Genomic DNA, 23090 nt, shown 5'->3' with positions numbered 1-23090 from the left:
ACACACACACACACACACACACACACACACACACACACGCACACGCACACACACACACACACGCGCGCGCACACACACACACACACACACAGACGCACATGCACACGCACAGACACATGCACAGTCACACTGGCATACTGAAGTACAAAGCCAACGCCTCTTCTCTTGTATCCCATGTCTGTGTAAATCAAATCCTCAACCACTATAACCAGCCCCACATGAGACTGTGTCAAAATCAACTCCATCTTAGCCCGAACATGCTTTAGCCAGTGGGGTGGGCTGCTGTACAACTGTGTGCGTGTGTGTGTGTACCGTACCCCTGTGCCACATGGTAGGACTCTGGGTGTATGCAGGTCTGGTCCAGGGGGTTAAATGAGGTTGGTATGTTGACGCAAGTCTTTCCTCTGCCCTTCTTAGCTGGTGGTTTCTCTGCTACAGGATGAGGTGAGCATTTGGCACTGCTTGGAAAAGTAGAAAGGTATTTTAAATGCATGACGATGTCTAAGGAAGCCTTCACATCAAAAAAAAAAACTTTGCATTAGTCACCAAGTTATATTTTCATCACTATCTCCTGTGGCATCTGCCATGTAGCCAGTTTAAGTTGTACACTGTCTGCCTCAGATTGATGCTTTCACTCCAATTTAAAGGAGGCTAATACATTTTGTTTGCACCAGTCATGAATCACAGCACTGAAAGTGTCTTTCTTTGTTATTCTGGATAATCCACATACACCGTCAACATGTGTCAATACTATAGCAGTTCAATACTTTTAAAACAGTTTCTGGAAAGACTCCTGTACTCCACCTCATCTTCCTTACGCCACTATGAAGCAACAACTTCTCTCACCTATCTCTGCTATAACTACTTTTTATGCTATTACTAACTCACTTGTCTTGATTATTTTGTGTGTAGCATAGACAGGGCTAGTGTATAATGACACTAAGCTGAACCTTGAGTGAGATGTTGCTGTTGGATTTTTTAAATCAAATGCTTTGAGTACCTCAAACTAAATTTAACTGAAGAACTCTTGAAGATATTGTATCTCAAAATCTGGGCAAAGTAAATCAAAACTACCTACTAGATGTAACTGAGGAAATATGTTTTTCTGAAATTTGTGTAAGCGAATCCTCCTTTTAATGAGAAATAGATAAGAAAGCACTGTGAGAAGGAATTTGACTAAACTGTGTGCACCCTTGCATGTATGTATCTGTACAAAAAGTTTGCATATGGGTGTGTACCTGTGTAGGGTTTGCGGGTTGATTCTAATGAAGCCGGCACACTGCTGAAAGGTCTTGGGCCCCATGCCTTTGACCAGTTTGAGTTGCTCCCTGTTGATGAAGGGACCATTCTGCTCTCTCCACTCAGCAATACTGTGCGCCCTGCCTGCATTTAGGCCTGCTACATGCCTAGGAGAATGAAATGGAAAATTTCACACACACCACATCTATTTATCAAATTTCTGGAAAATTGTTGAGGTCTGTGTGTTTATTTCTGAGGTGATGAACAGTAAAGTAAAACAATTAAACTGTGGGGGAAACCAAAGTTTTAAAATGAGATGTCCAACCATTACACAGAGCTATAGCTATTAATAAGGCCCATCCAACTAATTCGTCATGTACCAGTATACCATCACCGTGGTATCACACACGTCATATCGTGTGTATGTCTAGTCTAAAGTATGTGTGAGGTGCGACATTCTCCTGCACTTTCTTCTTTTCATTAATAGATCTGTGTTGAATGGTGTGTATGCATGTTCTTTTTTTGTAATGTATCATTTATCATCTGGCCCCTGATCTCTATAATATAAAAACAAACAGAGAAGATTGTGCAGACTGTGACCACGTTTAAAAAAAAAACAGCTGAAACTCTAACAAGAGACATGCATAGGCCAATATTTAGTGAGTATATTTGTCTAGTTTTGACTATAAAGAAAGGTGTTTTTAAACTCAATTAGGTCTGCTCTGTTAATGCACACAGTGACTCACTCGCGCTAAAACACACAGCAATCTCAACACTCCACATAATACCTCAGTCATCGTGTGTGTGTGTGTGTGTGTGTGTGTGTGTGTGTGTGTGTGTGTGTGTGTGTGTGTGTGTGTGTGTGTGTGTGTGCGTACCATAACCTCTGGCAGGAATGGAAAAAGCTCACTCGCAGAGCAGACAGGTAAACAGATGACCATATGCCTGCCCTACAGCGAATGCCAACTAATTTTATACAGTTTGCATCTACTTTGTGTGTGTGTGTGTGTGTGTGTGTGTGTGTGTGTGTGTGTGTGTGTGTGTGTGTGTGTGTGTGTGTGTATTAAGTTTTGCCATGTTGTGACTGCTAGGGAAAGTATGTCAGAGGTCTAAGCCCTACTTCATCTCTGTTTCCCAGCTGGGTGTCAGTAGTGCAGGAGAGAGTGCTCTTGCATTTGAGCACATATTTATGTCTTCATGTGTCAGCTACCTCATCAGCGTCTCAGAGCAGATATTGATGTCCACCCCGACGAAGCTCACACATTCCTGCACCACACTGTCCAGTGCCGCTTTCAGTGCTCCGGCTGACACATCATGCTGGAAATACACATTAAACAGAGAAAACAACCATAAATTACTGCTTTCATCCGTTGCACAAACACACACGGATATATTAAATTTAGGAATTTTAGTAGCTTAGGACGTAATCTTTCTGAGATGGAATCACACTCAGAAATAGTAGAAAAAAAAATTCAGTTTGAATATAAAGCTAACACTGCAGCATTTGTCTGTCTCAGTTCTGTAATTTGCCATCAAATTTTCATCCAAACATGTCTGTAACCAGTATGTTTTAAAACAGACCTTTTAATAGACTTCACGTGATCATGTTCTGTATACATAATCCCTATACTGTGTATTTTTCTGTATTATATTCCATTTTTGCTATATACTACTATTAGGTCCTGTGTAAGCACAATCTCCCAAAAGGGATAATTAAAATGTCATCCTTAAAGATAACAGCAGCAGATAGCAATAGAATACTGACAAACAGAGCAAAAGAGGTTTGATTGACAAGTAGTACAGCAAGTAAGACACAGGGAGAGTGAGACAGACAGAGAGAGGGGGGGAGCGTAGAGGAAAAAAAAAGAGAGAATGTTTAGTTTGGCTTGTCAACAATGTAACACAATGTTCTCGTTAGTGTTGCACGCTGTCAATAAAGATCCTTCAAATGAACTCTTCACACTTCCCAACCACCAGTCAATCAACCATTAATATAATAATGTAACATAATAATAATAACATATTTTCCAAAAGGACTGGAATGTTGTTCCTAATAAAAAAAGGGCAAGGAGGACAGTTAATTCAAACGAAGAAAAGGAAAGCAGAGTTGAGCGGAGCTGAGTGAAAAAAATAAACAATCAAAACTCAAAAATAAGATTTAAGAATATCTATGAGGCCTAGCAGACGTCAGACAAACAGAAGCCCTGGACTGCGAGAGCCAAAAACAGAGGGGTTCAGCTGTAGACTGATGCCTCAGCAAATGCTCAAGGATTAGCTGACAGTCTAAACTAGACTACTGTTGGGCTGTGTGTGTGTGTGTGTGTGTGTGTGTGTGTGTGTGTGTGTGTGTGTGTGTGTGTGTGTGTGTGTGTGTGTGTGTGTGAAAACGAAAGGCGAGCATTGGTTGTCTTGTAACATGATCAAGGTCTGAACAAACACAGTCTTGTAAACAGATTACAATGCCAGCTCGCAATCACCCTTCTCTGTCAGCAACAACAGGACAGCAGGACAGATGGGGACAGAGAGGGAGAGTCAGACAGACTGCGGTATGTTGGGCTCCTGAGTTTTGCTTGGACATTAATGAGACATCCATTAAGTTGAACTAAGTTGTCACCTAAGTCACTGCACAGGTTCATTACTAGCCTATACTAACAAACACAATCCTTTATTATAAATAACAGAATTCATAATTTAAACTACTAGTATTTTTCTTACTACCTGAAAGACCTGAAGACATGAGATTACTATCTACTACTAGCATACTATGTATTCTTTAAGACGTACAGCATATACAGCCACAAGTTGTATTTACAACATCAAAAACATAAACAAGTGTGCAATCAGACAAGAATAGCCAAGTCATTTAACATTTTTGTAACAATGTAAAGATTCAGATCTTTATTGTTATATATAATAAGCACCAGTTTAATTTGTACTTGTCCTGTTAGCAATAACATCCCTTGAAAGTTTAATGAATTACTATAATATCCACAACCAAACAGTTTTAACAAAGCCTACAATAAGCAGGGTAGTAAGCACTGTAATTCAGCAGAGAGGGGCTGACGGATAAAGACAGCTAAAGATGAGGTTGTACCGAAAAGACAGTACAGCACCCCCCATGTGACCTGCAGTCTGATTCTTAGAGAGAAGGTGAGGGCTCTACAGCTAGAAGCATTTTACAAACAATTAGAAGTTTTCCCCTGAAAGTTTAATGATTTTTGATGAGAAGAGAAAGAGGAGATAGTCAGATAGGAGAAAGAGGAAATCACCTGCAATGGCACACCCGACAAGAATGTTTTCACACAAGAAAATTTGGGCAAGTGCAAGGCAGTGTAGGTTTTAACCTGCATGAACCCCAATGAATGTGTTCTCACATTCTTATTGAAACCTCATAGAGGTGGGAGGTGCACAAGACGATCTAAAAGTATAATTCAAACACACAATGTGCAAGTACACCAAGCTTAACTACGGTTGTAAGTAATCAAAAAGTAATAGGAAAAAAAAAAAAAATTGTGGTCACGCAGGCAAACACCAGGCCAACTGACAGTTGTGTCTTGTTTTTTAAGCAAATCCAGCCAAAAACATTTATTCTAAATGGCTAGTGTTTAAATGTTGACCAGGGCAATGCTTTTTTTACCTGTTTGAAAAGATAGATGGTTTAAAATTCCCATCGCTGTGTTCAATTGTGCATATACTTATTAATGGTTAGCAGAGCTACTATGTGTTTATTTCTGTATGTACAGTATGTGTATACAGTTTTAAAGTTGTTGGTTTTCTGTGAAGCACACTGTATTTTCCATGAAATGTGCTGTATTGTATAAATAGGTTTTAAGTTAAGATTTCCTTCTGTGGTATACAGTACCACTGTTAATTTTGCAAAAACAATACTTTGCAATCTTATGTTTAAAATTAATCTAACACTGAAAATCTTGTGTTTAAATTATGATTTATTGCCAAAGGAAAAGAAGAAAATACTGCAAAGGTTGACAGAGCTAATTTTCGTGAGCTGGGCAGTAACTCAAGTTTCTTCATCCTTTATTTTTGCATGATGAAATGATGCAAAACTTAGCTATTTACCACAAATTCCCAGTGACATGTTTGGGGGGAAATCTGGACTTTCATAGTTCACTTTAAGGGCAACCCTGGTAAAAACAAAAAAATCTGACTTCAAAATTTCCCTCTGTCAACCTAAGGCCAAGGCTAGATTTCAAAATGTATATTGGCTGGCCACATTGCTATTGTTTTGTTAACTGTACAATGTACAGAAGCCCATAGCCCTTTAATATGGATAAGTAACAATAGCTAGGTCTTTAAGATAAGGCACAATTTAGTTAGTCACCGACTCGTCCTACAAAATCTAAATTTGCTGACATGCATGCAAATACAAACCCTAATTCCAATGAAGTTGGGGCATTGTGTAAAACTTAAATAAAGACAGAATACAATGATTTGCAAAACCTTTTCAACCTAGGTTCAATTGAATACAAGATGTTTATTTTATTTATTCACTCATTGTGAATTTGATGCCTGCAACATGTTGCAAAAAAGCTGGGACGGGCGTGGTACCTTTTCTTTTAACAACTCAAGCGTTTGGAAACTGAGGCCACTTATTGTTGAAGCTTTGTAGGTGGAATTATTTGCCATTCTTGCTTGATGTACAACTTAAGTTGCTTAACAGTCTGGGGTCTCTGTTGTCGTATTGTGCGCTTCATAATGTGCCATAGTGCCATTCATTTTCAATGGAAGACAGGTCTGGACTGCAGACAGGCCAGTCTAGTTCCCGCAGTCTTTTACTATGAAGCCATGCTGTTGTAACATGTGCAGAATATGGCTTAGCGTTGTCTTAATGAAATTAGCAGAGACGTCCCTGAAAAATTTGCATATGTTTCTACAAAAGACTAATCTAGATGGTTTATCTTTGAAACTTTCTTTGTAGTGTATTCAAATGAATATAGGTCGGAAAGGATTTGCAAATCATTGTATTCCGTTTTTATTTACTTTGTTGGAACTTTATTGGAATTGGGGTTTGTATATGATAAACAATCATAAACAGGCAGCGCAGACACACTCACAGAAGGAAAAAGCAGGACGAAGAAAGACTTCTTTAGAGGCCAGCGTTTGAACAGAAAAGCTCAGAAGACCATAAAACTCAAATTAAGGAGAAACCAGGGTACACAGGCAACGCGTATAGATTTAGAGAGTGTGTCACTGGAACCAACAGCAATGATTCAATATGCCAGAGTTGGAGTGAAAGAGAATAACGGTTCCAGAAACTAGCAAGTTCTGCTCTAATAAACATACATATATACAGCCCAGTATGTGTGTGTCTGTTGTGACATCCAGAGGCCCTCATGGTGCTCTGCTCAAATTACAGGGCACTAACTGCACCAATGGCGCATGTCTTCCTGTGTCTTTCTATCTGTCTCTTCCTCCATGCATCTGTTTTTCTCCCTTACTTTTGCTTAAATAAATCTCACCTGGAAGGTAAAATGGCTAATGGGAATCAGAAATCACAACTTACAAAATTCAGAATTATCTTAGCTATGATGGGCAGACCTAGTGTTAAGCATTTATTTTGTCCGTTTTAACATAAGCTCTATTCACCTTCTCTTCACTTCTTAATACAGCTTCCTCTATGATGTATTAAGTTACTTTTCTCCTACTGCCTTTTCCATCTCTGTTGTTCTCTCTGAGCATTTCATTCTAAACTGGACTCTTAGTAAATTTTCTAAATTGCATCTGCAGGATGGTGTCGGGCACAAGGTGGTGAGATAAATGAGAGAGAGAAAGTCACAATAACAATACCAGCAGAATTAAAGATATTTTCACAAACCCTATCTTTATCAAATGTAATCCCAATCTTTAAAAAGCACATAAGCACATGTTATTTCATCCACCCCCTGGATAGGTTACCCTTCATTTTTAAAACCACCTTCATTCCCCCTCCCTTGGTCCCAACGTCCAGACCCCTAAACGTTAAAATCATCCAGAGCCAATGTACTGGATCCCTATGTGTGAAGGTCATGTTTGGATTGGCCGGAAACCAGCTGAATCCAGCCAACCAAAACGCAAGAACAAAGTGCTTCTGTCTGCACCTTGAGTACTTAAATGCTGCTGAGTTACCAAATGTCAATCATAGAGAGATAGAGAGAAAGAGAGTGGTGAGAAGCACAAAGCAAGCAAAAAAGACAAAAAAACAAAACTAGCTTACCGTTTTTTTTAAAAGTTATTTCACTGAGAAACATAAATGGCATGTCTTTTATACATAAACATGAATGTGCTGCCTGCAACATGAGGAATATACATAATCTAAATCCACAAGTTGTAAATATAAAGAACCATAGAGTGAGAGTGCTAAAGAGGGAAAAAAAGAGACAAAGCAACTGCTCAAAGTTGAAGTGTTGACTGACAATGATGGCGGAGGTTTTGGACTTTCAGCAGATTGTAATAATGTTTATGAATGATGCCACTAAGAGCTTGGCAACTGGAACCATGCTGGAGCCAGAATGGCTGCATGTACCAACAGCCTCAGGGAAGCGAATTATGAAGGATAACTAAGATGATTACTAACTGTAGGATCAAATAACACTCAGCCTGGGACCGGAGAAACTTATTCTCATGTCTTGCAAATTAGGCTTATTTTCATATTTATATACTTTTCATGTGGGGGCCCCCAGCCAATGAGAGCCCTTCCCATCAATTACATAAGCAATACGTTTCATGTAAGTTGCTGTTGGAATGGCGGGAGCACAAGTATTTTTAAAACGTATTCATTTTTAAACTCAAAGGCAATTTGAATAAGGCAATTTTCTTTGCCAAGCATTGAAACATACACAGTCATTCCTTCAATGGACTATGCACAAGCCATAAGTACAAACTAAAAAGGTGCCTGAGGTTATCTGAAGGCCATGCGCTTCTTAACTGACAGCTTTTAGAAGACCTCTGAGAACTCCCTCTTGAACATACTGCATAACATTCCCGGCATGTATTGTAGGGTTGGCTGAGAGTGTGTATGTAGTTGTGCATGTGTGTGCATGTGTGAATATGTGCATAGTTAAATGGTTAGATACAAGTTATAAATCTGAAGCTGAAAGTGATATGACAGCAAGGAGATGGTTTTATGCTTTTTCCAACACCTTAATGACTGGCTATTTCTCAACTTCCTGCAAAACAATCACACACAGACACAGACACACACACACACACACACACACACCCTGAGGGACTGCAAAACAGAGCATGAGAAAACCGAAACAGGAGAAGTTTCAAGACAGGCACAGGGAATAGCTTTCCCAGTAGTGTAAGCGCATCAGCTGATTTCAGGTCATCATTCTATGCACCCCAAAACCCATTTTTATAATCCGATTCATCTCATTTGACACTTTATATTAGTTTCTGAGGTTTGTGTGTTTTAGCCTTCAAACACTGGTTTCCACATAACACATTGACAACCTTGGTATTAGATGGCACCATTAAAATAAGTTTTTTTACGTACAAAGTTTACCACTGAAACACAAACAACTTCACTTAATGTAAACTGCACAGCACTAGAATATGCAGCCTGACATGACAAGCCTGTGACAAATGCACTTACACACGCTGTGACAGACCTACGGGAAATAATTAAAATAGTTAAAGAAAATGTTTGACAGCTTCTGCCACTGATTAAGTATTTAAGAGACAGTTTTTCCCATGCCTCAAAACACAAAGACAAGATTTCATTTCTGGATCTCCTTCCGTCTCACAGCTTTGCCTGCTCCTGTCACCCCTGTAGGCACTACCATGCAAAAGTGAAAGATAGCATGCTCAAACGCCTGCATGCACACGCACACACAGACACACACACACCTTGGTGTGAAAAGTAACATGACTTGCAATAGCTTTAAGTGAAAACAAATTCAATCAGCTGAATGGCTGGTTTTAAAGAAGCTTAGCACTGTTAATAGGAAACAAACCTGCAAAAATACAAAAAGAAAAGATAACATTACAAATTAAACAAGTAAAATGAATCCACATTTTCCTAATGCCGTGTTGATTTTATAGTGCTAAGTTTATGAAGTGTCAATAAAAGGTATAGACCCCCATTTTAGAGGCTAAATATATTGGTAATATAATGTCACACCACGATTGCAGCCCATAAAGGCCACAGATATGTTCGTTTGGCTTGATACACTATACATTTCATTTCCTGACCACATTTGGATTCTCTGGTTCAAATATTGACTGACATTGTGCCAACAAGCACCTTCAAAGTCCGTTCAGCTACATCTGATGCTACTATATTCTACAGTTTGCTTACAATTTATGTCCACAATGTATGTACACATTCAGTCAACATGCAGTTAAAAAACTGCATGTAAAGAAATATGGCATGAAAAAAGGAAGGGGAGTCATTGGGACAAGAGCAGGGAAATTCATAAGAAGAGTAAAAGAAGGAGAACTGTTGAAAGCGGTGAGGGGTTAGAGGGACAGTTTGTTTAATATCCGGCTGGCAGGCAATGTTTTCTTACACAGCAGTGTGTGTATTTTACAGTGGCAGTTAGATTCAGTCTTTGGGATTTTCCAGCTGTTAATAGTGACATAAATCTCTGATTGAAAGATGGAGGAGCAGTCCAAAGCCCACATCTACTAATTGTCTAATTATAAAGAACAAAAGAGTCCTAAAGTGTTTGCTCATGTAAGTGTTATGAACTATACAAATTTATCTCAAAGCATTACTGTAGGTAACCACAAGAATATACATATTTATATTGTGTGTATTTATATATATATATTTATATCCAGTGAATACAAGCGCGGACACACACACACACACACACACACACACACACACACACACACACGAGTATCAGGCAAACTCAGTATCCAGAGAAACCTGCCGGCCAGAGGTGCTATAAGGAAAACAGTGTTCTCACACCAATACTTAGGTTCAATCTGATTTTAATGGGCCTCACTTTTGTAGCCCTCACCTCATTTCCTCCTTTCTCTCAGAGCTGTCACTCACTGGGTCAGCAGAGGGAGTGAGAAAGAGAGCATGCTGTGCCAGCTGTATAGAGTTACATCGGGCCTTATGCCTGTTGGGTCTAATGGCAATAAACTTTCAGAAAACTCAAAATGCCATGAATCACACAAAAGAACTTGCTAGAAAACTCACATATGCATGAGTGCACTTTTCTCACATATACATGCACACATAATATAAATGTATCCACCTAGGCAAGCACATACACACACAAAACCCCTAGACTCTGAAAAGGGATGGGGAGGATAGTGTGTATGTGTGTTTGTGTGAGCTGACACGCAGGTCAAAGTGATGTCCCATCTCATATCTGTCAGCACCCAGAGTTTATTTACCCGGTTACATTATCATTTGTTGACCTAGTCACATGATCTGAGAGCGTGAGGTGCAGAACCCCAGGCACCCCTGAGAGCCCAGCCAGGACGTGATGAGAGACACGGGCCTGTGATCGAACACACATAGCACAAGCACTTGCACAATATGACCTCCTCTCTCTTTCAAATCTCAACTTTCCTCTCGCCCTTAAATCTCCCTATCATTCCTTTTCCTTTGATTTTTGTCACCCTCTGCTGTCCTTTTTTTTTGCACCCCCCCCATCCTTCTCCTCTCCCTGTTATATAAAATTGGTTGTCAATTGGGATTCTTCCTTTACACTGTTTGATTAATTGTCTTGTTAATTCTGAAAGAGATGTTCTGTCTGCCAACACCAACAAATGACAAAACCTGACCGTGCCCAGCTATAGGGCTGGGACGGTTACCGCTTTATCGTAATACCGCGGTCACATAGGGCCTACCGCGGGCCTATTCTGTGTTCACTCAAAAGGAATCACTGCACATAGGTAGGCACTTGTAATGACATTTTTAACATGTTTAGAGGCTAAAAACACGTTTAAAACTTGCCCTGTTGGGTGCTAACCCTAGCAGGAGGATAACATGGAAAGCACTGATTATTCTCGTTTCTCTCTCTACTGACAGCGCTACAAATTTACAAACAACAGAGAGCTACGTGGTGTAATTGACCCAAATTCTCCTTTAAAACCTCCTAAACTACATGTAGACTGTTGTACCATTGCACATTAGCCTAGCAGCTAGCGGAGTTTCCTTCTTTTTATAGCTTTATCCTGATAAAACGGCACGGTTGAATTTCAGCCTGCATGCCCTTTTTGTAGCCTAAAACAGAGTGTCTTATACTGGTAGAGAGAGCAACAAGTTACCAAACTGCCGAGACACCCTCTCAGCTCCCTGCCTGCTCAGCTGCTAGACGGGCATATGTTGTAAGGTTTAATTAAACGTTTTTTTTCGGGTATAACTTACGTTAAACTCGTAAGGGGGTTGCAGTATACCGTGGGAATTTCTTGACAAATTGACATTGAGGAAGGTAAAAATACATCTCAACCAGTGTATCCCTTAGATACAGTAGATGCTGCTACATAACATTAGTGTCCAGGAGCATCGTCTCAGTAATCCTGATGCATAAGTCTCCCCACAAACCCAAGAAAGACTGATTGAATGCTTTACTGAAATTATTATTTTTTTAATTTAACAGGGACAGTGAACAGTCATTGACTGTTGCAGAATTAGCTCAACAGCTAGTAATTTTGATAATGTATTGTGCATTGCTACTTATCAAACAAAAATCCAAACATTCTGATTCTAGGTTCTGAAATCTGGAGATTTGCTGGTTTTCTTAGTTTAGATCCTCCTCGAATTTTACTATTGTTGGACATTTTACAAACTAAATAAATAATCCCAGAAATCAACAGATGAATCACTTAAGAAAATGATCATTTGTTGCAGCCCACAGGAGTTCATCCAATTTGACACTACAATTGTAAAGTGACTCTGCTGATGAATCACACGTCTATCCATCTAAAAAAAAATGATTTGTAAGATGTAACATCTCGATGCAGTAACCACTGCAATGCATTCCTCAGTACTAGTTGTCTCATGTAAAGTTGCCAATTTGACCTTATTCTACTTGCCTTCTTGTTCCTAATCCTTTTGTTTATTTCCTAGATCCACCCTCTCATCCTTGTTTTCCCCACAAACTAAAATAAAAAAAAGAATGCATTAATAGCTGGTGTACCTAGTAGGCATAATTACCTAATGACTATCTTCCCTTTTGCACGAACGCGCGCGCGCACGCACGCACACACACACACACACACACACACACACACACACACACACACACACAATGAACAAAATCAACATTGAGCTAACGGTTTCATCTGCACACACACTTGAACACATATAGACATGGAGCACACAAGCAAAAACAAATGTCCAAACATATGTCATGCCTGATCTCCATTAATTGAATTAGCTGTCACCCTTAGCATCATCTGTTGACACAGGCCTCAGCCAAGTTTATCTACTTCCTTGCCTCTCTTCTCTCAACCTGGTTTTAAGCCACTCATTTGTTCTTTCACATCTTCAACCCCTCACTCACAGTCCTAAGTCCAAACTTTGCTTTCTTTGTTTTGTCTGAAATACAAAAGTCACCTCTAAACTCTGCAAGATTTCTGAATGAAACTAGCCAAATTAACAGCAGACCAGAGGATACTGTACTATACATATAGCCCCATTCCATGTTTTTAAACACAACTGTTTAACATTTAGTTTACTAGTTGTTGAGACATATTGTTGTTATGTGTTTAAATGGATTTTATGTTCTCCTCCCTTCCTTACTCTTATTCCTTCTGTAAATATTGGTTGTGTTGGTTCATGTTTTAAACATTATTATACTGCCATTTTGGTCAGGACTCTTTTGAAGGGACCAAACTGGTTAAATAAATAAAAAGAGAATAAAAGAGAAAAATTAAAAATACCTGTGGCCCATCTTTGCGCGTTGGTTATTGCAAATATGCAACAATGCTATAGCGGACAGTGCTATAACAATATACATGTGTGTTCAATCATGGTTTCTCGTTAATGCACTTTTACTCCAACATCCTCACACACAGACATACACGTCTACTCTGCTCTTTACTTCAGTCTAACTCACAGCAGATGTCCACTGCCCGGGGACAAGAAGCTCGCAAGGAGGATCTCAACAGAAAACACACTTACCTGGTATGTTCCAATGCCTATGTGTTTAGGATCAATCTTCACAAGCTCAGCCAGTGGATCTTGGACACGTCTTCCAATGGACACTGTCAACTCACACACACACACACACACACACACACACACACACACACACACACACACACACACACAGAAACAAATGTTATTGTGTGCCTCATGAGAGTCTTTGGTTTGTGTTTTTTTTATGAACTTGCTATCTGAACCACAGTTATTAAATATGCAAATCCATGTTATTCATAATTACCAAATATGCAAATTGTCTGCATATTACAGTGCTGGCCTGAGGGCAGGCCAAACCTAATTGCCATTCCTCCACCCCATAATAATAATTAAAGCTGGTTTTCAAATGGATTCTTGGCACCTGTCATTTAGCTTCCTGATAGATGCTGGAGCCATGAGCCTTTAAAATCTGATTTAAATCAGACCATACATGCACTATCACACAAAGCCAAATGCAGTACACAAATAAACACAAAGACATATCAACCAAAGTAGGGTTGTTGTTTTTTTAAAAGATGGAGTCTGTAAGGCCTCAGCCGGCTGCTGCACATGAGGCCAAATGTCTTTTCCATGTTTATGCTGCCAGGGCCCAATGACAAGGAGAAAAATTACACACAACCTTAGTCATATACACACCATAATGCATGACATCAACCCCCCCCCGCCCCAACACACAGAGAAAGAGGGAGCGAATAACCCAACTACATACTGTAACTGTTCACATTCTTATCACTGTAAAAGACAAAGGAAGTGCCTATCTAAAGGTTAATTTAATGTCCTTAATAGTTTGAGTTCTTTCAAGGAATAGAAATCTAAATGTAGGCTAAAACACACTAAACGATGAATCAAAAATAACAGGATGCTGTTTGTTAATTTCAGTGAACAGTGATGTAGTTTGATACATGAGGCACGTCAGACTTAGATCTTTGAGGTGGAATGGAGAAAAAGCAAAAGAGAGGGATGGGATGTAAAAGAGGGAGTATGTCTGGAATCAATGTCTCTCTCCTCTCTCTCCTCTGGCTGCGGTATGAGGCTGCTGCCTGAGATAATATTTAAACAGGATGGAGTTTCAACCCTGGCCTTGCTCAGTGCACCCCTTTCTCTCTCTCTCTCCCTCTCTCTCTCTCTCTCTCAGACAAAACGATTTGTAAATCAGAGTCCGGCATATGTTTTCAGCCCTTTAGGAGCCAAACAGTACTACAAAAAATGGATAGACACATTACTCAGTAGAACTAGAAGAATGTGGCTTGCAGCAGGACAACAGTTAGGATGTGGATGCACTGTTTTTGTTGCATGAGGTGTAAAAAGTCACATCAAAATAGCTAAACCTTTGAGAAGATGCAACAAGGACCACCTGCAACACGCAATGAAAAAGTGACAATGGTCCAGGAAAAGGTATCTGTACTCTCAATCAATTTTACTTTGTGGTCAATCACGATGAATCTCTTACTCTGTCTCTTGAAGAGAGGAGCAGAGTATTAAGATAAACACAATAGCAGTCCTCTTGGAGAATGGTTGATACGTTGCTTATCCCCACTAGGTGTCCCTAGATCTCCCAACAACAGGGAGGACAGATGGAAGGTGCCTATAACTTACAATTACCTATATATTATGTTACATCGCCACTCACATAGACAAAGGCTGAAACACACATTTAAAACAGACACACGCGCAACCACAAAGTCGCCAGATCCCACATTATAACCATAGTGACCTGGCTCAGCACACCCTCTTTTCGTACCCATTCAAAGTGAAAGGCTGTAGAGTTTCTCATGGCTTTCATTAGGGGTATAAGTATGGCTCTCAGTGCTGCTGACCACAGGAAACTAGTGAGGAATAATCCAGCCTCACTTGATTTATGTCTTTTATAGAGGAAGTCTGCTGGAAACATTTGTTCTCCAAAACTCTGTGCAATTCTTTTTTATTCTGCTGTGTTTTCAATGATGTAGTATGTGGAGTGAGGAAGAGGTGGCAAGTGAGAGAAAGAGCAAGAGAGGCAAAAGTAAGATATACATTACGACAGCCTAATAGCTACGCCAGACATTCACTAGAATGTGACAAAACTGCATGTTCTGTGGGTATGTTGTGCGACAGAACTGTAGATGACTGCTGACATAATACACTAAATTGTGATTGTCAGTGTAAAAAATAGTTAGTTGGTAGTTAGTAAGTAAGTAAGGCCAACAATCTCTAATGCTAAAAGTTATTCCAAACATTTTAGTATGCATGCTGTGGTACGCAATTACAGCTTAATAATTTAGTGATAGTTTTTGTCTTTGTGAAGTGATTAGTCGAGTGACTAACGGTTTTTATTATTACAAAGTCATTATCTTGGGTTATGATTGCTGGTTGGACAAAAAAATATATATATATTTCAATAGGTCACTTTCGGCTCTGGGAAAATTCAGATTGCACTATTTTCTGGCATTTTATTTTTACAAGAAATCAAGAAGCTATGCAACAGCTTAATCAATAATCAAAACAATCATTAGTTGCAGCCCTATGCATGGTGTCTTCCACAACACTAGTACACAACAGACAGGGAACCATTCAAAGCATGGCCAAGAATATCACACAGTTGTTTGGCAAAACAAGACCAGCCTGGTTGCTTGGCAAGAGTACCTGCACTCCTAAGGTTTGGGTCCATGTCTGGCATCTCTTTGACCGCCTCAGGACTCACACTGTAGATAGATGCTCCTGCCTCATTGGTTATACTGGGGAAAGAAAAGGAAGGAAAAATGTCAGAGTCAGTGCAAAAGGAAAAAGGGGGAGATGATGGGAGGAATTAAGGCAGATTGGTCAGTGAGGACACATAGAGAGGAGTTATCATAGTTTGAAATACATAATGCCAAGGCTATTAAAGTAAATCACTGTAGTCAAAGCTTGATGGCAAAAATAGCATCATCAATAGTAGTCCACCCTTAAAGTGCTCATGTTTATGCTCATGTTCAAGTCCATAATTATATTTCAAGGTTATAACTGAATAGATTTACGTGGTTTAATTGAAATATATATATATATATATATATATATATATATATATTTGTTGTACTGCACAATACTGCAGCTCCTTTTTTCACCCTGTGTGTTGAGCTCCATGTTTTAGCTACCGAGTGAGGCCTCCCACTTCTGTTCCATCTTTGTTGGGAGTTGCACATGTTCAGAAGCTAGGTAAGGACTACTAGCCAATCAGAAGCAGAGTTTGAGGTGTGACATGCTAGCAGCTAGGCAAGAATTATAACGTGTTACAAAGTAACGCACGTTCATCCCGGAAGTAAAGGCTGGACTACTATAAAGCTGTGTGGAGCAGTATATAACATGCACTATATAAATAGACAGCACAATTACAATCTTTCAAATGTACTTCAAGCTGGTGTTAAAAGCCCCAACGCCTTTTGATTGCACACATGAGCCATTGGCTTAGTGTGTAACTATGAATACTAAACATATTCAGAATAGGTCAACTTGTGATTCCAATAACTGAGTGAGATTATTTGTCCATGAAGAATGGTATTAACTTTAAGTAAGTATTAGATTCGCAACTCTCAATTTTTTGAATACTGTCTTGAGTATGACCACCTTTTCACATTGAAATGACTGACATTTTAATAACAGGCTGTATGAAGTTTGATTGAGTAATGGGCATTGACTTAGCAGACGTCTGCAGTGTACAGACAGTTTATGTGACACTACTGCCCTCTAGAGGTGTTGGGCTGTACTGCTATTTGTCAGTGTCTAAAAAACATTACAGTCATGAGCGAGATTGAAAATAATTAGAAAACAAATGTGACTGTGTAGAAATCACTGTTTAGAAATCAAGTAAATGTGCTTTTGTTTATTCCTGTGTGGAACTGAACACAAAATAGACCAATACGATTCCAAACAGAATATATCTTCAGAGACAAAGACGTATTTTAGTGAATTGTCAAAGATATAACACCAAAAACAGTGACATGTCATTGGTTCTCTCGGTCAGCTTTCATTTGACACAGTGAAATGGTGAATTAAGGTTTGCAAGACTGACACCTAATAAACATGTTTTGCATTCCTTATAATTTCATGAACATTTCAGTGCCATATAATTCATTCATTTAAATATTATATATCTAAAAGAGCTTATTACATTTGAATTCAAGACAACTTAACAAAACACCCTTAGTTATATTTCATATAAGTAACTCATAAATGAACCTGGAAAGATTAATTCATCTGAAATCAAGCATTTCTAAATTATTGACATTTTTAACATGTAGATGTTGACAGTGAAAATTAACTGATTCTAAATGGCAACATTTGGTTTACATAGCAACAAATTATACTATTTCTCATCTTAATGTATTCAGTCTAAAGTAGGCCGCTTATCATCCATCACCACACAGACATGGTGGTGGTACAACAAAGCCACCGATACCCGTGTTTATGCTACCGACATACAACTGAAGCTGTCATTTTGTCTAGCCATCTTAGTCTCCTGGCTGGATGGAGAGGGGGATGACTGGAGGAAAAAAGGGGGGCTATTTCCTCAGAGATGACCAATATGAGGAAGGGGTCAGCACCTCCCCAATCAATGTCCACAACTCAGAATGAGGCCTTCCACACACACACACACACACACACACACACACACACACACACACACACACACACACACACACACACACACACACACACAATCCTAGAGGCCTGGACTCAACAACCTTGCCAATTCCAAGTATCTTGTTAATGAGGCGTGGCAGAGGCCTTCTGATGGGAATCACATTTAAATTAACTTGTCCTCCCTCCCTCTTTTCCCTTATCTACTCATCCTTTCCTCCGCCTCACTGTTCTTTTTGTCAGCTCCTCATCCATCGTGCTGACAGCTGACATATCGCCATGGTGACACTGCTAACGAGCAGTGGCACATGACCTTCAAGGAGGTCAAAAAAAGAACTGGTCATTAACCTGACACACACACAGTCAGTCACACACAAACACACACACACACAGTCAGTCAGTCAGTCAGTCAGTCAGTCAGTCAGTCAGTCACACACCCACAAACATGGTATGACACACACAAACACAGTGTCTCTCACACATATACACACACACCGTGTAAGACATAAAAGTATGAAAATAATCTAAAAATATCTACTTTACCCAAATCTTATGCAGCTCTCTCTCTCTCTTTTTAAAAAGAGTACAAAGATAGACAGAGACACGCTTTAAATTCTGTTGCACCACTAATCTCTCTCTCTGTACTCATTCAGCCAATAGGACAATGAAGGTCAAGTAAAAGAGAGGCAGCGTCTGAGCTGGTTTTGTTCAAGAAAGAGAGACAGAATGACAAAAAGAGTGATGGGGCGGGCAAAAGTATAAAATAGTGAAAATATAACTTTAAGAAGACAGTAGGATAGAAAACAAGAACATTTGGAGAGGCAGGAAAAGAAAGCCACCGGCCCCTATCATGTCTAACTTAATTAAGGCAGCCACTGGGCCAGCTGGGTAACAGCACTGTCATGGATACAGCTCTGAGCCCTTATCGCCATGACCTCCATGGCAGTCGCCATAGTCAGGGCATCATCCTGGCAGCCAACAGAAGGTTGTCTGCTCCCCAGCTCTATGGCCTAAGTGGATGGATGGTAGAAAAATACACACAAACACACACACACACACACACACACACACACACACACACACACACACACACACACACACACACACACACACACACACACACACACACACACACACACACACACACACACACACACACACACACACACACAGAGACACAAAGTCAAAGATCGCCTCTTGGTGTAAAGCGATGACTTGGTGGCCTAGGGTTGTCATTTATTCGCACTCTTTTGCTTTCTCATTTGTATACACACACATAAACACAGGCCAGCCCTGTCCCATCCTGGGGCAAAGTCACGAACTGGCTACCCTATCTGTTCCCCTACTGGTCGTCTCTGAGACAAACCCTTGGGCCTGACACACACACACACACACACACACAAACACACACACACACACACACACACACACACAAACACAAACACACACACACGACTGGTCCCCCGCTGCCCCACAAGAAACCTAACATTGAATGAGATGGATACACACTTTGATACCTCATTACAGCCTCCTGGCTCACACAGCCCTAATCTAAATTAAAAACAGCTCATCAGGTCAGTCAGAAAAGAAGAGGGGTAATAATATCATCAACTAATTTGATACACAGGACAAAAAGTTGAACAGAGGAGGGGGAGAAGGAAAGTAGCATGAAAAAGAATGTGAGATTGATGTTTGGTTTAAGAAAATTGCTGTACGTCAAAGTACTTTAGGCACATGGACACAAACAATAAGTGAATATGTGGCCCAAGAAGATTCTTCAAAGGTCCAAAACCTCATGCTTGTAATATGGATGTGAAGTACCTCGGTCAAAATTGACTGACTTTGTAGATGTTTAATTGATTACGTTGCTTCCAGGTTAATAAAAACTAAGCATGACATCAGGGAAAACATTTCATTTAAAACTAAACTGCAGAACCATTAAGGCATCGAGAAGCCTAGTTGAATTGATTTATAGCAATCTAATGGTAGATTGTACAAACTTCTAGATGACTTTCGAGTCTGAAAAGTGAGGATTGCATACACACACACACCTATATAGTGTCATACTATAATGGCTCAATCTGTCACTTTCTTTTTCGACAACTCAGTTGGTTTTCAAGATACTTGGATTTGCCTTATTTTAATGACTTAGAAGGTGCCGTGATGTAATACATTACCAGCACAAAATAAATTCATACAAAGAAACACTGACACATAAGTTTCTCTGTCCTGGCTGCTCAAACAGCTTGGGTCCATTGTTCAGTCAGCTGCAAAGCTTGACCTCAGGGAGACAAATTGAGGGACGCACCATGTTTCTCTCTCACTCAGACACACACACACACACACACACACACACACACACACACACACACACACGCACACACGCACACACACACACACACACACGCGCGCATGCACAAACACCCACACCCACACACACACACACACGCGCGTCGGGTCTGAAGACGATGACATTTTTCACAGAGAAAAGCGTCCAAATGGCAGGTGTCAGGGGCCGTCAGTCTCTAGCGTGGCGCTAGAAGGCAGGCAAGCACACCCACACACACAAACATAAACTCCAACTGCCACTATGAGGCACGTCTGAAAAGAGCAAAGTCTCACAGACACTCACGTCAATCTGGTAGCAGGAAAGGCCTGCACTTGTGTCACGCACAAAAGCATACACATCAGCATATGCATGCACACACAAACACACACACCAAATCACAAGTACACACATGGCATGTCAGACAGACTCATCACACATGTTTGTCACACGCAGGACTATCGCCGGGAACACTAAAACCCTGGGGGAGGATAGCATGGAGGGCGGGTGGAAGGAGGGAAAGAGGAAGGGACAGAGGCTGACCACCAGTGGGGCATGGTGGGAGGAGAATGGGTGTTTTGGGTGATATGGATGAGGCTGGCAGATATTCACTGTCCACCACCTGCAAATGCCAAAAGGTCCTTAGCCAGACGCCTCTTCTCTACTTGTGACTCATCAAAGCTGGTTATACTTGAGATAATATAATAATTAGACCAAGCGGGTTGGAGGGTTGGAGGGTTAGAACAAAGGAAGGCTGGAGAACAGAAGGGAATAAAGTAAAAAAATGAAGGAACAACAACTAAAGCAAATTGGGAAAAAGAAAAGGGCAGTTGTCAAGACACAGATGTCACAGCCTTGCATGCCCTTTATACTGAACACTCCTCATTTGGTGGGTAAAAGTGAGGAAGGAGAAGCACACCATCACCACATCTAACTAGACACACAGGAAAATATTTCATTTCACAAAAAAATGATTTGTTTCGGCACCTATAGCACATTGCGCATATGTAAAAATAGAGGCTTCAATATATAGAAGGGAGAGCATTGCAGCGCTTTAAAACCTATTTTATACAGTCTATGTTTAAAACTCACTGAAATGGTAGCGTTCGTTATGCACTCGGCTCGTAAAATTAAATGAGAATAAAAGTAATGAAAAACTATTTTAATAATAATATTTAAAAATAAATCATGAACAGGTTTAATTGAGATAGGCCTAGTACGCTTTCACACCTATAGTTAGGTATACTTGGTGTGAGTCATACGGTCAATACGGTTGCTTGTTTTGAAAGAATGTCCCAGTGAAACTCGTTGACACTTCCCTGTCTTAGAAATAATGGAGCAACACCAAATTAATAACATCTTGGGTTTCGTGGTTTTGCTTTAGTGTTTCTAATATTTTAGAAGAAGATAGGATCAGCTAACAAGACAGCGTGTAATGAACAGGGCGGGCCCTGATGAGACAGAGATAATGATGTGTTGTCACACAGATGAGGAGCAATGTATGGTCGTAAACCGAGACCTCTGTTCCATCCGAGTTTGGTTGTTGGCCCACACCTGCATTCGAATGAGCTTTCACACCAGCCCAAACAAACCAGACTATCCCACAAAATGCTCCAGGGGTTTGGTTAAAATGGACAAAACTGCTTAGGTATAAAAGCTCCCTAACGTTGAGTCTATACTCTAAATAACATTCTATTACATTTCAATTTTGTGAAAACTTGTTTTGTTTTGTACTTCATTTGTCATCCTCTCTTTTTAGTTTCTACCTCCAAAGCAATGTGGTTCCTCTGTGAACAAAGTCACTAAGGTTTCAGCTCCGTGCCCTTTCTTCCATTTCCAATTGTAATTCCATCCAGGACACTCTGCGCCTGTCTATAAATGCTTAGTTACTTCAGACAGATGCATCATATTTTGTGACTAAAAGAGTGGTCAAACAGAAACTTGAGAAAAGAAATGTATCCATCAACTCATCTATTTTAGGAACTCCTTCTTTTGATGCTCAATAAATAAATACATATCAAAAACAATGTTATGGTTGCACAAAAGATTATAGAGCTCTATTGTGACATTCATTTTTGCTCAAATAGGAAAAACGAATACAACTTAGTATTTTTGGTAGAATCTGTATTTTTACTATACTCTTCCAGTACAATTTACCTTTCCTAAATGTTTATATGTGACTTCCCCTATCCATCCAGTATGTATTGTAAGATGCAAACTTTTCAAGTACCCATGGGTCAATTTTCCTCCCCTGAAATAAAGATACACCCCAAAGCCAGGTTGTGGTCTTTCCATGCCTCTAAATCCATCTGTCCCCCTGCTCCTCCTTCTATGCAAGCGTCAAACCTTCGATAAAGCCAGAGTGCCAGCATCTCCCTCAGTCATCGCTGCTTCTGCCACTGTATGTTCATCACTCACTCAGCCTGGCCCTGGGAGCATGCCTGGACACAGGACATGACAGGGGATACACACACACAGTCATAAATACAGTCTACACCACTGTCCTCCAGGTCCATCAGTAAGCCAGTAATAATGATCTCATCCCACCAGGAGTGAGCTGGAGGGCAAGACGGTCAAGGTCTTGCCCTCTAGATCATTGGGCATGTCTGTGTGTCAGTGCAGCCGTACACTGTTTGGCTATTTGAGTATGTTTCTTGCTGTGACTGCTTGTATTGCTCTTGGAAAACTCTAAGTATGAGCCAGTCAAGGAGAGAACGATGACCATAACTAGAAAGAGATGGCTTACTACCATAGACCGTTAAAATAAGTGGACAGAGCATCCGGTTTCGAAAAGTGCAACCACTGCGGAAGTAACTTAAACCT

At 40.1% G+C, this 23090-nt stretch overlaps 1 protein-coding gene across 2 annotated transcripts in view; it reads right to left on the bottom strand.

Annotated features, from left to right (window-relative positions):
• The window catches only part of srbd1 (S1 RNA binding domain 1), a 48950-nt gene that overhangs the window by 7416 nt on the left and 18444 nt on the right, over positions 1-23090 (bottom strand). For both annotated transcript variants that reach the window (XM_034897679.1, XM_034897682.1), the window contains exons 15-19: positions 15971-16062; positions 13331-13413; positions 2450-2556; positions 1239-1406; positions 318-458 (exon numbers count right to left, since the gene is read on the bottom strand). In XM_034897679.1, the coding sequence (XP_034753570.1) occupies positions 318-458; positions 1239-1406; positions 2450-2556; positions 13331-13413; positions 15971-16062 (591 nt within the window). The remainder of the gene's footprint in view (positions 1-317; positions 459-1238; positions 1407-2449; positions 2557-13330; positions 13414-15970; positions 16063-23090) is intronic.

This window comes from Etheostoma cragini, chromosome 17 (genome assembly GCF_013103735.1).
Source record: "Etheostoma cragini isolate CJK2018 chromosome 17, CSU_Ecrag_1.0, whole genome shotgun sequence".
Classification (NCBI taxonomy): Eukaryota; Metazoa; Chordata; class Actinopteri; order Perciformes; family Percidae; genus Etheostoma; species Etheostoma cragini.
This window is presented reverse-complemented; position numbering and strand designations above follow the sequence as displayed.